Source organism: Mercenaria mercenaria, chromosome 7 (genome assembly GCF_021730395.1).
Source record: "Mercenaria mercenaria strain notata chromosome 7, MADL_Memer_1, whole genome shotgun sequence".
NCBI classification, from domain to species: Eukaryota; Metazoa; Mollusca; class Bivalvia; order Venerida; family Veneridae; genus Mercenaria; species Mercenaria mercenaria.
The window spans coordinates 11,452,014-11,469,649 of NC_069367.1; the positions used below are offsets into that span (position 1 = coordinate 11,452,014).

Genomic DNA, 17,636 nt, shown 5'->3' on the forward strand with positions numbered 1-17,636 from the left:
CCTCTTCAACTGAAGTACAGTCAAGAGTGTACACTTTTGCACGTCTTAACCACAGGGTCGTAACAGGTTATGATGTGAGTGGTCTTGCATGCAAAGCTCTATGCAGCCCTTTGAAACCCATTAACCTACAGTCTGCATTTAAAAAAGCAGGTATTTTTCCCCCTGTTGGATGGTAAAGCCATGTGAAAGCCCTCTGGTATTCTAAACAAAACCTTCAATGCTTTATAGTTGTACAGAAAATGAAAGATATAGCTTTACCAACAATGAGCATATTGAAACTTCAGTTAATGACACAATGTTGGTAAGCTAAGCCATTAGGATACCGAACATTTTGAACGTAAAGGTAGATTTATTGAAGTAATCTGATTTTTAAAATATTTTTGAAACAACTTGACATTTACTTGTAAAACGTACCCGACCGACTGAATTGCACTTATACTATTATGTACTAATTTGCAAACAATTGTTAACAAGCGCGTTTCATTGAAAATGAAGGCAACACATTTCAAACTCGTTTTCCAGACATTATTGATCGAAGGACATGCTACTTTAAATCTTAGACCTAATTGTCATGGTTCTTCATATAACATCTCACTGCCATCTACTGAATCAGTTTGCTGTGTATGTAATGTATAGTTAGACTGACGAATTAAAGATGAACTGTGATTTACTATGCCAGTTAGTGAACATTGATGAACAGGGTCATTATTATATACTCGTATTTATTTGTAGAATATCTATCAAATGTTTGGTTTTAAATCATTAATTGATATTATCGATTGGAAAAATCAAATTTGTGTAGTCAAACTCCGTGGGTGTGAAGATTTATTCTAATTATGCTGAGAACAATTTCACTTCGTTACGTGGTATAGGTATCGATACAGTCTATTAAACGATAAATACTCATTTTGAAAAGTAAGGACAGACTTTACCACGAATTGTGTTCTGTCCGACAATCAAATAGTGTAAGACGGATGCTTGTGATCTTTTCATAATTGAGCTCTAAAGCTAAGCGTACTGAGTCATGTTATTTTGCATTTATCAAAGATATTATACCTAAACGAGAATGTCCGTTCGAATGTAAAATATACACTGTTTCTGTATGCTCTGGAAATGCATAAATAAACATGTGTCCATAACAACCTGAAACGGCCGACTTCGATCGGCTAATGTCAGCTGAATAGTCTTGATTTTTCGATATTTCCAGCACTTTAGTTGTGTTTTATGCAAGAATAGCGATAACACTACGGGCTCGTGCACCAACCAATCCCTTGGGATTCTGCAGATGTTGTTACACACAAAAACGTGCGTTAACCCTACAACTGTTTCTCTTATAAACGTTAGTTCCTTTTGAAGTTATGAAAAGAAAAAAAATCTAGTAATGAGCAACAGTTACAATGAAAAATGTATGAAATAACAGCTCTGTTCGGTCTACATCATTCTCCCATTGTGCATAATATAAGCACCTAAATACAACTAAGGCATTTCCAAAAGAGTAGGAATGCCAATGCCATAAAACATGATGAATATACATCTTAAAGGAAAGATATGTACATCTTTCTATCAAACAATTTTCTATGGAAAACTAACGATGTTAAAAACTTACAAGGGGAGATACCCTAATCTATAATAAAATATGTTGTACAGAGTATTGTCCCTGGGGTTTGAATACCATAATATCAGCACTTAATTTTTCGAGTACGAGTTATCTAAAAACAAATGTGAGACCACAGTAATTTCACAAAATGCTGGTTCAACAACTGATATCAACAAAACGTTAGACAACAAAGAGCCTCCATGTATCGTTATCTGTGACATGTTCAGTGTCTTAAATAGAACAGTTTTAAATCATAGATTCTTTTTTAAATTGATTAGCAAAGTTTTTTATTTGTTACTATTTTATAACCCCTAAGATAAAGATATGATATATTCTATCATTTCTTTTCGAACCGTTTTACACGCCAATCAGTTAGATAACATATTGATATTACAGTCATGTAATTTAGACTAAAATCGTTAAAACCTTGTTATCCCATCACAAAAAAATATCAAAAAATAGGTCACAAAAAGTAACAATGCATGAAATCTCTAAAATACAATGTCTTACGATTATTTTCAAGTGATTCACTTTTTCATAATTCTAATGGCAGTTCTTTCCACAGTTTTTGGACCAATTGTACAGAAACTTCTGTCATTAAATGTTTTGAACTTGTATGGAACAACATAACGACATTCAGAATTTTCTGGCGATTTCTATAAAATACTCTGTAAGTAGTTCTGTTAAATACATAGCCTTTATTAGGTGCTTTGTCAATGTGACAGCTATATACGAAAGAAAGTATCTTAAACTCTGTCCTTGCTTTCACCGACAACCATTGTAAAAAAACAAGGATAAATATCCAACAGGGAAAGCCACGTTCCAAAAACGCAGCCTCCCCAAACGTTAACTACGCATGTGGACGCGTACACGACACGCACACGCGCACACGCACACAAAGCAAACACACCAACACACACTCGCACACAAAGCAAACACACTAGGACAAAACGAACAAAAAGGAATACAGTAGGACACCGCCTTGGAACGGTCAGTGGCAAAAGTCATACAATGCGTGTTTGGAACTGTCAATTTCCTCCCGTGAAGGACAAGTTATGCACACATGTTTTGAATACGTTCATCTTACGCAAACAACCAACAATTTCCGCACACGTGTATGATTCTTCAGCGACCTTCGGTCATGACATAATTGTTTTTTCAAAACAACTGGGGAATACCGAAATCGCATAATGAACATATGTATTCGAACGGAAAATGCCGATTGTAATTACGCGTTCGCTATCTTAATCCTTACCCCGCTGAATTTCTAAAACGAACTTGTCCATCTTTAAATTTGGACAGTACCATTAACTGTCAAAAGGGGTGTTTACCAAAAAAGATACTGACTGAATGGCGAACAGTGCAGATCATGAGCAGACTGCATAGATGTACAGGCTGATCATGATCTACACTGGTCGCAAAGACAGAATGAATCAATCGTGTTTATTATCTTAATAAAAAGTACCACAGGAGTTTGATTTGGTTCTGAGTTTTATTTCAAATACTTGTAACGTTTCGTTGTAATGTTTAGATGAAATAATTTGTACATTTACATACGAGTTAACATACATACCTATTTCGGTAACATAAAGTATGTTTACGGTTAAAAATGTAACTATCCAGGCCCATGAACTCGCCGGTGGCCTTGTGCAGTATTTTTAAAGCAAACTCATTGACTTCTCATTATATGTAGTTTAGCTATACTGGTGGAGGCTGGGCTATCACCAGACCTGAACACAGAATGTTACGGGGATCAGATCAACTGATATACACCAATTGAAAACTAATAATTTTTTATCACACCACATAACCTAATAAAGATGTACACCCTGGTGTTGATTGCAAGCAAAGTAGCTAAGTGTTTGGTCATCTAAGACTTTTCTTGCGTTGATTGCAAGCAAACATTTCCGGGTCCTGAATTCTGTTCAAACACCTCTTCTTTCTACGTACATACGTATATAACTATGTGTAAGAAAATGTCCCTTTTTTGGCATTATAATTACTGCACCTCTGCTCACCCGTTTATTGTCACATTTCAAAAGGCTTAGTGTCATTGGAAAGTGCATATACCAACCTACAATATGATACCTTTCACATGCATTTCAAACAATCACATGGCCCATGAATCCCATGTGTGTATAGAAATATCCAAGCACGGATGAAACTTAATCGAGGAAAATTGACAGAAATGGGAATGGTCCTGATAAAAGTAAGTAAGTGATTGGTCATTTATCAAAGTGATGCCAGGCGTAGACTTGCAATTGGAATGAAAATGAGATGTTACCTATGCTCAATCGCATTTAAATACCATTCATATATAATTTGTAGAGTATTTCTTCTAGAAAAGTGTGTTTTGCATATTCTGTCACAATTTTGAGATTACCCCTTTGCCAAAAAACTGTGTGAGGGCCTCGTGACCGAGTTGTTAACTCACTTGCGAATCACTGTCTCTTTGGACTCAAGCCTTGATCGGATCATTATGTGAGGGTGTTATTCAGCTGTTTTGTGAAAGGTCGTTGGTTCTATCCCGGTGCAGGTCTGTTCCTGAAATAATCCCCAGACAGTAATTAGTGATATTTACCATTAACGTCTGGAAGACTGATATAACACTTCTCTGAGTGTATGATACAGGAATTTTAATGCATCAACTAGATAATTTCACAAAAGCGTTTAATATTTTTCCCTTTACCGTTGTCAAATCCACAATTGTTTTTAAGCTGTTCATCATATTTTACGTTGTGCTTGTATCCCAGATGACTGTGGCTGTTATCTTTATTAACATGGTATTGCTGCTTTTTGCATGTGAGTGAATAAACAAATGAAATCTGAAGATAAATCGAGCTATTTTGAGCTTCTATATCTGCTTGTGACTCAGATTTTAAAGTTTTATTGATATTGTAATAGTAAGGACTAGCTCAATTGAAAGTTATAGAAAAAATATACGCTATCAGAACTTCTAACGCCGTCACACCAGTTTAACCACTCCTCAACCCCCATCGTACCCTCTCGATAGTTAGGCAATATCATTACGAAATTTCTCACCAGTTCATGTGATTCATTGATATATTTTCGTGCGTTTAATGGCCTCTATCCATTTTTATGAAAAATCACAAAAATGACAGAATGGTTTCTCTTCTTTAAAAGAGCAGATATCATTGATGATGCTGCAGAAAGATAAAGAATTCATTTTGCTTTTGACATGATGATTGTAATTCGCTTTTTTATTTCAAGACATTCGTGTATTTGTGTGACGTTTTAAAATTGGATGAGGTCCTAAAATGAGTACAATGATATTCTAACACGACTCGATATGATTGCAAGTTGAACAAAGAAGATGGCCAAACACTTTACATTCTGTGATAAAAAAAAACTGTTGTCGAGCGACCCGTAAAAGAGTATTTTTACATTAATTCAAAATATTTCAATGAGCATGTCAAAAGAGAAAACAATCAAGACCTTCTTATAGTCTATTGACTAATTTACCACGGTGCGACGTTTAGATGCTTAGGTATTTAACCACTCGGGCTAACAAACGGAACAGAAACAACATTTTATTATTATTTAACTATTAAAGTTAATCGTTACATACAAACAAAATCATAGATGCACACAGTAATGTAAAGTATAAGAAATAAAGGCACATAATACATAACATCATCTATTGCTAAAATCAATTCATTGGATGCACACAGTAATGGTAAATATAACAATTAAATGCAAACAATACTGAATATCATCTATTGCTAAATACTAATTCATTGGATGCACACGGTAATGGTAAATATAACAATTAAATGGAAACAATACTTAATATCATCTATTGCTAAATACTAATTCATTGGATGCACACAGTAATGGTAAATATAACAATTAAATGGAAACAGTACATAATATCATTTGTTGCTAAAAGCTAATCAATTTGATGGACACAGTTATCATTATCGTAAATATAACAAATAAAGGCAAACAATACATATTCTAACACGATCTGATTCATTTTCCTATTAAACAAAGAAGGCTGGAAACCATGAATTATTATACAACAATTCACTGTTTTGACGTCACAGTTATTACGTCGTAGCGTCAATCGGCATAGCGGCGAACTGGAAAAGAAACCGATTGAAAACGGGCAAATATTTAATGAATGCCGCCAAGGATGTACTTTAAAGTCCTTGGTAACGTGTTAGAATCGAAATAATATATCTCATTTAGTAATTTGCTCTTGAATAAATCATTGTTTGTCGTTCAGATGCGTATTATTATATCACTCGGGCTGCGCCCTCGTGATATAATTCCTTCGCATCTGAACTCCAAACAATGATTTATTCAGCGACAAATCACTAATGACATATATTATTTCTTAAATATCATTTATTGCTAAAAGCTAATTCATTTGATGGACACAGATATCAGTATCGAAAATAAAGGCAAGCAATACATAATATAGCCTTAAATGTTAATCTGCACCCATTCGCATTGAGGTATGCAACTTGTGATGTTGTCTTCATCTATATCCTACGCCTCTTATACATCTGCTTCTCGTGCACTAAAGTGGCATGTCGTAAATAAAACTCGTACATAAACCTCACTGATCTAGATGATGTTTGGCATTTTACCCTTTAGTTAACTTCAATTGTAACATCGTTTTCATCTACACTTACGCATCTCAAAAATAATGGAGACGTGTGAAAATCCTCTCGGTTTTTCAACAGTGGCAATCCATTATATAACTTCTTCTCAAACCATCTGTCATTTACATTAAGACAAATATAATTGTTTAGGTAATGTCTTATTTCTTCATCAAGATCTTTATCTTCTACTTCTTCTTTGATTATGACCAGGAGATGGTTGGATTTTTCTCGAAGTGCCTTCTCATAAGCTGCTCTGAATGTAAACAGTGACCATTCATCCTCGACATGTGATGGTGACAATATGAATATAGTTCTATGGCTTCTGTCGATTGCATTCAGAATATTTTCCTCAATAGAAGCACCAGGAACAAAGTCCCTGTCTGGTATGCAGTAACTGAATCCGTTCCCTTCTAGTAAGGGAAGTAACTCTTTCAAAATATATTGAATGTCTTTGTCGTGGTACGAGATAAATGCATGGCTACGTGCGTTAGTCTCAATGTTTTGCGATGGCTGTTGATCTTCAAAAGTATTTGATCGTTGTACTGTTTGATCTTGAACAATGTCTTCACAGTAACTGTTGATGAAGCATCTTGATATGTGTCTTTCGACATTTCTAAAGTTAACCGTATCAGAAACTTCAGATCTTATCTTAACCACTTGTGGCATATAGTATACGATCTTATTTCCAAACAATCTGTCCTTAGAATCAACAAACCTCCCGTGCTCGATGAACCGTCTCAGGTCTTTGTCGTGTATATCTTTTTTGTTTATTTCATGTGAAACAATAATGCCATAATGAGACCTAATGTCTTTGATCTTTTCTTGAGCAATTCGCCATGCTGTTGTGAAACTGTCAGACGACGTTTTCCAATCTTCTGATAAACAAAAGATCATTCGTTTACTGTGTCTCACAGTTCTTGTAAGGTTTTCTTGAAAGGAATACCCAATTACAAAATCTCTTGCCATATCACATACCACGAATTCGTAATTTCCATTTTCCAATAAAGATACAATTTTCTCCATAACCCAATCGGTATGTAAACCTGAATGAACAATGACACAGTCAAGATTTTCATTAGTTGTTTGCGAATCTCTATCAAATGGGTGAATTCCAAAATAAACAAACATCAAAACTTTACATTCTAGTCGGTACGCATATGTCACAACAAATAAAATCACAAATAATAACGTCAACACAGAGCAAGTGACAGATGGTAAAACAATTCTCATTATGTCATCAGGATCTTTATTACATACAAATTTATCATCTGGAACTTCTGTCAGGACCATGCCATCTTCGTTCTCAACTTTACATGCTACCTTATACCAGTCTTTGATGACGAGTTTGTTTAGTTTAAGCCAGTCTTTCATCCATAATGTTTGGCAGTCGCATGTTAATGGATTTGAAACAATATTCACTGCTTCCAAGTTTTTCAGCATTGCAATTTCCTTGGGTATGTATGCCAAAACATTAGAATCTAGGCGAAGTACCTTTAAAGTCTTCATTCTTTGTATTGCTTCGCCAGTTATCGTCTCTAGTTTGTTTCTGCTTACATCTAATACGATGATATTTTCTGGAGATGGAAAACTTATTATATTGTTAATTTTATTACCGCTATACCACAATTCAAGTTTTGCATCCGGCAAATTTCTGTGAATACTGCTCAGTGTCTTATTCCTGCAATCAACTATTATTTGTTTTACTGTTGCTCTCTCATAGCAAGTGCATTCTTGAGGACATCTTGAGATAGAAATTTCACAGTATGTTTCCTCCGGTTTTACAGACAGCATCTTTCTTCCGTCTAGCTCAGTGGGTGCTCGGCATAGCCAGTCGTTGAAAAAGTACTCATTCTCCGGAATTGTGCAATTTTTAGCATTTTCTTGAATAAAATCTATCAATGTGTTCATGTTGCAATCACAAATAATTGGATTATTTGTGAGGTCAAACTCAAAATGAAGCAAAAGCACTTTCAGAAGGTTAGTAATTTCTGCAGGTGGATGTTCGATCAGATGTATGTTAGTGATGTTGCAATCGCTTAGGTCGATTTTTCTTAGTACTTCAGCACGTTCAAGAAGATCAGAACGATCTGCGTTACTAGCCGAGTCCACGACTGCATTGTACACTTGAAAATCAACAAACGTTTCTAAAAAGCTAGTGAAGTTTTCAAAAGCGATATGTGTTGCATGAAAATTGGCTAGCCGGAGGCTTCTTATGTAGAATGGAAACTGTGGTAGATCTGTTATTGGATTGAACTGGAAATGAATTTCGTTTAACTTCACCGAATCTAAAGGAAATGAATATGGATTGATACTGACCAGTTTATTTCTTTCTAATCGAATTACTTCCACGTGCTTTAGAGTTTCAAATAATCTTGTTGGAATAAATTCTAAAGAGTTATTTGCTAAACCTAAAAACCTCAAGGATATAAGATCGTCAAAGATACTAGTATTATTCTGCATGAGCTGTATTTGATTTCCACTGAGTTCAAGTTTTCGCAATGATGTCAACCCTTTGAATGCATTATGAGGTATTTCTGTGATCATGTTATTGCTTAGATCGAGGTGTTGGAGCTGAGTAACATTGTTAAATGTACTATCGCCAATGACGTGCAATTCGTTTCCTTTAAGACTGATCTTATCAATGTGTCCGTGGAATAGATACTCGCTTAGGTTATGTATCGCATTTCCATCTAAATTTAGATACCGTCTGAAAACATTGCTCGGAATCTCAATAAAATCTGCATGAATGTAATGATTCTGCATCAGTGGACTCCTGGACAGATTTCTTGGAAGTAAAGCTAAATCTGTTGCCCAAGGAAATATATCAGGTGGCAAAGTAAGGTCATTTTCTAGAAGCTCCAGTGATTGTAAATTCGGGAATACCTTGGACAACTGAACCGAACACATGTCAAAAGTGACATTTTTAAGAATTATTTCCGCCAAAAGGGGATAGGAAGCATTTATTTTGAATATGTCTGTAATGTTCTGCTTTTCCGTGCCGATGATTTCGTAGAAAAAAGAAACTACACCCTCTAGCGCATCTTCCTGTCGTAAATGAAGGGTTTCCTCCCGACGTTTTATCATTCCACTTACAAGAAGAACACGTGTATCCCCAACTTTTAGTAAATGATTCAAGTTTTCCATCTCTACGATACAAAGCTTTACCTCCACATGGAATATGATGTGTTTTGCTTGTTGTCCCTCGTATTCCGTGAAATAGACACGTTTGTGACTTTTGCATATAATTCCTATGACTTCAAGCACTGGGAAAGTTGGAAACGCCATCTTTGTTACAGCCTCTGTTAAGTTTAGGTAACAGCTATCCGCGCTTTCTTCAGATACCGTGATCACACTGAAAGCATGTATGTTTAATTTATCAGTCAAAAGACATGTGAAGTCGATTGTTTAACTAAGGGTGAATTGCAGAAAACATTGAGATAATGCAACTACTTCTAATTCTACCACTTCTACCACTAATTCAAATATTACCATTACTACCGCTACTAGGACTACTTTAAAATACAACCATTATTTTGAATACTATCACTACTTCAGTATAAACGATACAAAGAAGACTACAACTGCCACAATTTCTTCCATTATAACCATGTCTAAGTAGACCACCACTACTACCGCTTCTTCCACTACTACACAAACTTCTACCTTTACTACTCCAGATATCATTACTACCAATACAATTACTACCAATATACCAATACCACTACTGCAAATACCAAGTAGTCTACCACTATCAACGATTCCATCGCATCATATACATCCATAACCACTTCTACCACTATCACTACAAACTGGATTATTTCTGCTATTATTACTATTAACAGACTACGACTACTACTATGACCACTACTACAAATTCTTCAACAACCACACCAATTACTTTCTAAAGTACCGCTTAGACGAATACTACAACTAATTCAACTACTTTCATACTGTCGCTGCAACAACTGTCTCTACGGCTAAATTAACTACTGTCATCAATGTCGCTACAACCTCTGCCTCTAAGACTTATTCAACTAGTTTCATCACTACGGCTACAACAACTGCCTATACAACTAATTCAACTAGTTTCACCACTATTGCTACAGCCTCTGCTTTTACAACTAATTCAACTAGATTCATCACTTTTGCTACAACTACTGCCTCTACAACTAATTTAACTACATTTATCACTATCGCGTCAACTACTGCCTCTACAACTAATTCAAGTACTTTAATCACTTTCATCACTATCTCTACGACTAGTGCCTCTAAAACTAATTCAACTACATTAATCACTACCGCTACAATCACTGCCTCTACAACTAAATCAAATACTTTAATCACTTTCATCACTATCTCTACAACTACTACCTCAACAACTAATTCAACTACATTTATCACTACCGCTACAATCACTGCCTCTACAACAAATTCAAATACTTTAATCAATTTCATCACTATCTCTACAACTACTGCCTCTACAACTTATTCAACTACATTAACCACTATCGCTACAACCACTGCCTCTACAACTAATTCAAATACTTTAATAACTTTCATCACTATCGCTACAACCTTTGCCTCTGCAACTAATTCAGATATATTAATTACATTCGCAGCAGCATCTGCCTCTACAACTAATTCAACTACTTTAATTAATCAGCCCGTCCACTTAGCTCAGTAAGGAGAGCGCAGATCTACGGATCGCGGGGTCGCGAGTTCGAGCCCTGGGCGAGGCGTATGTTTTCCGTGAGGATTTGATAAAAGACATTGTGTCTCAAATCATTCGTCATCTACCGCTGATTCATGTGAGAAGTTGGCAGTACAGAATCCGGAAACACAGGTTAGATTAACTGCCCGCCGTTACATAACTGAAATATTTTTAAAAAAAACGGCGTTAAACCCAAAACAAACAAAACTTAATTAATCATATTTAACTACATTCACCTCTGCCGCTATAACCTATACCACACTAACTATAACTTAAACAACACTTTCATCTACCTTCGCCACTAGGACTACCATCACTTTTACATCAACTTCAACTACTTTCACTTACAACTTCTTCCACTACTTTCGCAACAACTGCTACAGTCAGTACTACAACTACTTTAACTCCTTTCACCACTAAGGCTACAACGGCTGCTGCTACTACTCCAGCTACTTTTACCACTACTACTACAGGTACTATTACAACTGTCAAATTACTTTTATCCTAATCTCAACAACTACTACTTTTACAATTACTTCATCCACATCCACCACTTAAGTTACAACCACTACAACTAAAGCTACTATACTTTCACCACTTTCGACACAATCACTGCTACAACAATTGCTACTATTTTCACCATTACGGCTACAATCACTGCTAAACTTCTTCAACCGTTTTCATCACTACAGCAACAACAACAACTTCTACAACTCCTTCAACTATTTTCACCATTAAAACTGTGACTATTTCAACTACTGTTATCACAACCACTACTACCAATACAACTGCTACCAAATACTTCACCGCTACCACAACAACTACCGTTACCTTCCACACAACAGCAACTAACGCTACACTACTATCCTCGCCCACTTTCGATACTACAAACTTGAATACCACCACACTCACTCACCTTGCCATCATCGCACCAATACCCTTATCACAATCAACAGCACCATTACACTAATTAAAATAACAATCACAACTCTCTTAATCACAACCACAAATATCACTATCCAAAGCAAATCCACGACCACAACTTCCCTTATTACATCCAGCACCACTACCTTAATCACAATCACTATCACCACCACTTCCCTTATCACAATCACCATCAAACTTATTCTAATCACAATCGCAACTATTTTAAACACAATCATTACCACCACTACTCTAATCACAATCATCATCACCTCCTCTACCCTTATTACAACCAACACAAATATTACCCTTGTCACGATTACCAGCACCTCTATACAAACCTTTATTACCATCACCACTACCCTCTTCACAATCACCATCGGAAACACTTTTCTTATCACAATCACCACCACCACTGCTCTTAATACAACCACCACTACCACCACTCTAATCACAACCACACCACCACCTTAATCACTATCACAGTCACCGCTACCAAAACGTTTATCACCATCATCACTCCCAAAATCACTATCACCAGCACCACAACCCTGATCACAATTATCACCACCACTAACCTAATCACAACCACCACCACCTCTATCTTATCACAACGCCATCACCTCTGATACCTTAATAATACTATTGTCACACTTGCTGCCACCACTACCCAAATCAAAATCACTACAGCCACTACCCCCAAATTACAATCAGCAGCACCACTACCCTAATCACAACCACACCATCACTACCCTAATCAAAATCACAACCACCACTACCAATACCTTTATCGAAATCACCGTCGTCATTCCCCAAATCACAATCACAATCACAACCACCAATTACAACCACTACCGAAATTACAATCACCATCACATCTACTCTAATCACAATCACCATAACCAATACATGTATCACAATCACCGCCACCATTACCCCAATCACTATCACCAGCACCACTATCTGAATCACTATCCCCACCACCTCTACCATGATCACAATCACCACCACTTCTATCTAATCACAACCGCCAGCACCACATTCCTAATGAAAATCACCACCACCACAACTACCTTTATCACAATAACCAGCACAGCAATCCTAACAGCAATAACCTTAAACTCTACCCTAACCATAATCACCACCATCTCTATCTCGATCACATTCACTGCCACTACTAACCTAATTACAATCACACACCGCCATCACCACCGCAACTACCCTCACTGCCACTTCAACTGATACTATATTTACCACCACTATCCTCATCTTAACCTACTCTTATTACATGTACCGCTACCTCCATGTCTATCACCACTACTCTCATCACACTCTCATAAAATCCACAACTTCCTCCACCTATAATACCACTTCATAATATTTACCAACCACTCCATTCAGTTCATCCATCACTACCTCTACCATTTTTACTTTCATCACACCCATTAGAACCTCCTCCTACACCTCTACTACTGTCATCAAATCCACTACATCCTCCAACTACACTGCCACTACTCTCATCACATTCACCACTACCTCCACCTATATCACCACTACTCTCATCACGTTCGTCACTTCCCTCGTCTACACTTACACCTATACCACTACATCTACCAACATGCAAACCATCAATACCAATACCACCGTGCACTCCCTAATCATCATCACTACCATCATTCGCCACCATGCAACTTCAGTCTACAATACTACAAGCAATACCACTACTACTTATACTTTAGAATTTGGCTAAAATGGCTTACAATGTCTCAGATTTCAACGGCTTGTTATTCATGTTGAAGAAACTAGGTAGGTGCCGAGTTTGAATCTTCACTTTGCATGGCATGGGTTCCACGTCAGACGCTCTGGCCGCCATGACAGTTGCCAAACACACCAACATTACCAGAAACATCTTCTACAAGTAAGAAAGAGAATGTTTGATTATCAGCCAGCCCTCTACACAGCCACTAGCATCGGCAGAGATACAAGGACAGCGGAACTGCTCAGAATAAACACGTTCCTTCTTATGCCACCCTCATCTCCCTCTCCGCCCTCCCTACCTTCACCGACAGTTTTTGACGAGCGTGGGCGCACTTGGATTTACTGTTTATCGTATGTCTGTGTATGTCCTTCCGTCCAACCGTCCGAATTAGTGTCGCCCAATTCTCAAACGATATTTGACCTAGAGTCATAAAATCTCATAGGATGGTTAATCAGCATATGAAGTTAAGCACGTAATGTTTTGTTTCGGATTTCATCCAGGCAGACCAGAGTAATAGTCCTGGACTTAGTCAACAATATGCTAAAAGGTCATAAAGGTATGAGTAGTATGTATTTCAAAAAGTGTCATCAAACCTTTTAAGAATACTATTCAGGATATGAAGTTGTGCACTTTTGGTTTTGTTTTGAAATTTCAGACAGCCTGTCCAGAGTAATCGCCCCTAATTTAATAAAAAAAATATGCATAGAGGACCTAAAGTTTTTGTCACATGTATCTCGAAACGTATTTGACCTAGAGTAATGTTATATTAGAAGATTGTTATACAGCACATGAAGTTATGCGCTTGGGGTCTTGTTTTCGATTTCCCTTGGCTGGGCCAGAGTTATGACCCATGGCTTATTAAAGCATATGCAGTAACGACCTAAAAACCTGTCACACGTACCTTAAAAGCTATTTGACCTTTTGACCTTGAGTCATGAGACTTTATTGGACTGTTGTTCAGGACGTGAAGTTATGTTTCCATCCTACCTTCCACTCCTACTGCCGCCTCCCGCCAATATTTCAGTTTCTATTACATTTGCTTCTTGATGATGTTTTGTCTACCCACACAACCCTACGGGGGCCTCCGTGGCTGTGTGGTTAAGGTCGCTGACTTCAAATCACTTGCCCCTCATCGATGTGGGTTCGAGCCTCACTCGGGGCGTTGAATTCTTCATGTGAGGAAGCCATCAAGCTGGCTTACGGAAGGTCGGTGGTTCTACCCAGGTGCCCGCTCGTGATGAATTAATGCACGGAGGGGCACCTCGGGTCTTCCTCCACCATTAAAGCTAGAAAGCCGCCATATGACCTTTCATGTGTCGGTGCGACGTTAAATCCAAACACAACCCTACCCCCATGATGACTCACACCCCAAATAAGGTGGTATAACCTTTAGCCAGCTGGCAGCAATTGATTCTGCCCTTGCGCCCAGTGCAGGCAAAGACAATCCTGCACTGTTCGCTATTCAGTTAGTAAATTTTCAGCGAACACCCATTCGAATGATAAATAGCATTACCCAAATTGAATGATGGACCAGTCCATTTTAGAAATTTAGCAGGCTAAAGTTTAAAGCTTACTTCGTCTTACATTATCAGTTTAAGTAACAAAAGACCGTACAGTGAAAGGAAGTAGGTATACTAGTGTCTTATGGACACACGACTAGTTATTAAAATGACAGTATATGGTCCTTCAGAATGAAAACATTACAATTTTGACTGTAAATGATTACTCGCGTTCTAAATGTATATGTAAAAATAACCATAAAATGATACCACAGAAGCCTGAAATTCTATCCATAAGCCACCACAAGTCTTTATACAAGTAGGCTTCTTTTAAAAAAGAAACCTAAGAGAGATCCAGTGTTGCTCCTTTCAAAGTTATGTCAGAGTCATAGATAACAATAGTTATCTATGTCTCTGGTTATATGATAGGTTTTGCTATAGAAGAAAAACAGTTTCGCTGTTTGTGCTATAGACGAAAAATAGTTGCAGGTCACTGTGACCTATTAGGGGTCATAGTCACTGTGACTATGACCTAATGACCTCAAAATCAATAAGTCATCTTCAGCTTATGATCAACTCCGCCAATTTGAGGACTGTAGGCCCAAGCCTTTCCTAGTTACTGAATTTATTTAAAAATGTTTAAAAGCTACCACTGCAATAAGTGTATACACTGAACTTGGCCCTGGTGAAAGCTGCCAAATTAGCATCTTACCATTTTTGTGAGAATCTCACCTGACTGGCTTGTTTGTCAACTGCCCCGAGAGAATAGCTTCCGAGAAGCCTTAGAAAAGCTTAGAAGAAAATCGCAATCGAACGGACGTCTGCCGGAAGTGAAAAAATACATCATTCTTCTTTTTTAGATGGTTTTTTTTTTTTTCAGATCTTTTATTGTTAATGTGCTACTTGAAAAAGAAATTCTAAACATTTTATTTGTTCTAGTTTATTACTCAGTTTATAAAGTTTATATGTCGAATTGCCGCCTTGTTTTGATCACGTAATTAACATCTGCGACTATAGGTTGGAAGACACAGAAGCTTGGAAGAACTCTTCCGGCAGATCTTCCGAACGGGGCAAACGAACCCGCCAGTTAAACAATAAATTCATTTAATTAAACGAAATACATTTTAACGTGGTTCAATTCATATGCATATCTTTGAATACTGCGACAAAAGAATAGTAAATATATATCTATATATTTTTTTGTTAATAACTGAACCGTTTCCAACATTTGTAACAATAGTATTACACTATATTTCTTTATTTTGAACGAACAATTATTTTCGTCTTAGAGGATTTACTTGTTTGCAAGCACATTGGGCCATTTTAGACTGGCTTACTGTAATTTGCGCTAGAAAATGAAATCTAATGCCGTAAAATTAGTAGATTAGTCTAAATCCTCCTAGTTTGATAGCCAACACTATGGAGAGGTCTTGATAGACCTCTCCATTAAACTGGGCCCTTTTCACACATACAGCATGGTTCGTTGTAGGCGCTCTATCTATCCGTTCACTGCATAATCAAAAGATTAGGGCAGTTATATTTTATCATTATCCCCATTTTTATGTTAACTGTTATCTTCACTGCGACATCTGGCGGCATGTCTTCCAATGAATATGTAAAGCCGAAACAATGTCAAAAAGACAAAATAAGACTGGCTTGTGACCGAGCTTCCAAAAAAAGCAAATAGAAATAAACAACGTCCATTTGAATACTTAAGGCTACTCGCTTTCATTACAATAATTGATGAATAAAAAAAATAAACAACCGAATAAAAAACGGTCGCTTTCACGAGAAATCAAGCACCACAGTGGTCAATGCATCCAACGCCTAACGTCTTTCTTACTAAGTAGTAAAAACGAGATCTAATCTGGCTGTCAGACTTAAGAGATTTCCCTCTGTGGTCTCTATGAGTCTGTTTTATTTCACAGATCATTTGTTTAGTTTAATTAAAACAGTATAATTAATAAGAATAACACAAATTTGCGTGGCTAGAATACGGAACATCGGTGCATATCCTAACTTCGTTATTTTTATGTTTAAATATCTTCATTAAACACCCACATACTCGGGTAACCTGCGACAGAATTCAATGTGTTCTTTAATGTGTTTCTGTTGTGAGGTAAATTTGACAAATTTCTACTTACTTCATTCCATCGTCCTGTAAACATTTGTGCTATGTAAAATTTGTTCGTATATTTATTTCCCTAAACACTATTTTATTAGCTAATTTATTATCCTGTTAACTTACGATTTATTTCGTCTTGTATCGAAGCGATACCGCCTTCAAAAAAAAGCCCCTATTAAATCCGTCACTTGCCGAAAAGTACTTCCTGGTTGATAACCTTATAACAAACTTAGTGACCCAGTACAGGCTCCGCTTCAGAATGGGCTTGGTCGAATTGACGTCATAAAGCTGTAAGAAGAAATAATTTATTTAATTTTTTAACTGACTTTAATTGTAAAGACAGTTTTACGTTGTTTTGATTTTTCGTGCGGATTGTTCCTTCTATCGAAT

At 36.9% G+C, this 17,636-nt stretch overlaps 1 protein-coding gene across 1 annotated transcript in view; it reads right to left on the reverse strand.

The window, feature by feature from the left end:
* Nucleotides 1–17,395, reverse strand: part of LOC123554932 (uncharacterized) — a 47,108-nt gene extending 29,713 nt beyond the window's left edge. The window contains exons 1-3 of the mRNA XM_053547037.1: nucleotides 17,266–17,395; nucleotides 13,624–13,775; nucleotides 6,220–9,580 (exon numbers count right to left, since the gene is read on the reverse strand). Of these exons, the coding sequence (XP_053403012.1) occupies nucleotides 6,220–9,580; nucleotides 13,624–13,775; nucleotides 17,266–17,289 (3,537 nt within the window). The 5' untranslated portion in view covers nucleotides 17,290–17,395. The remainder of the gene's footprint in view (nucleotides 1–6,219; nucleotides 9,581–13,623; nucleotides 13,776–17,265) is intronic.
* Nucleotides 17,396–17,636: the final 241 nt, after the last annotated feature.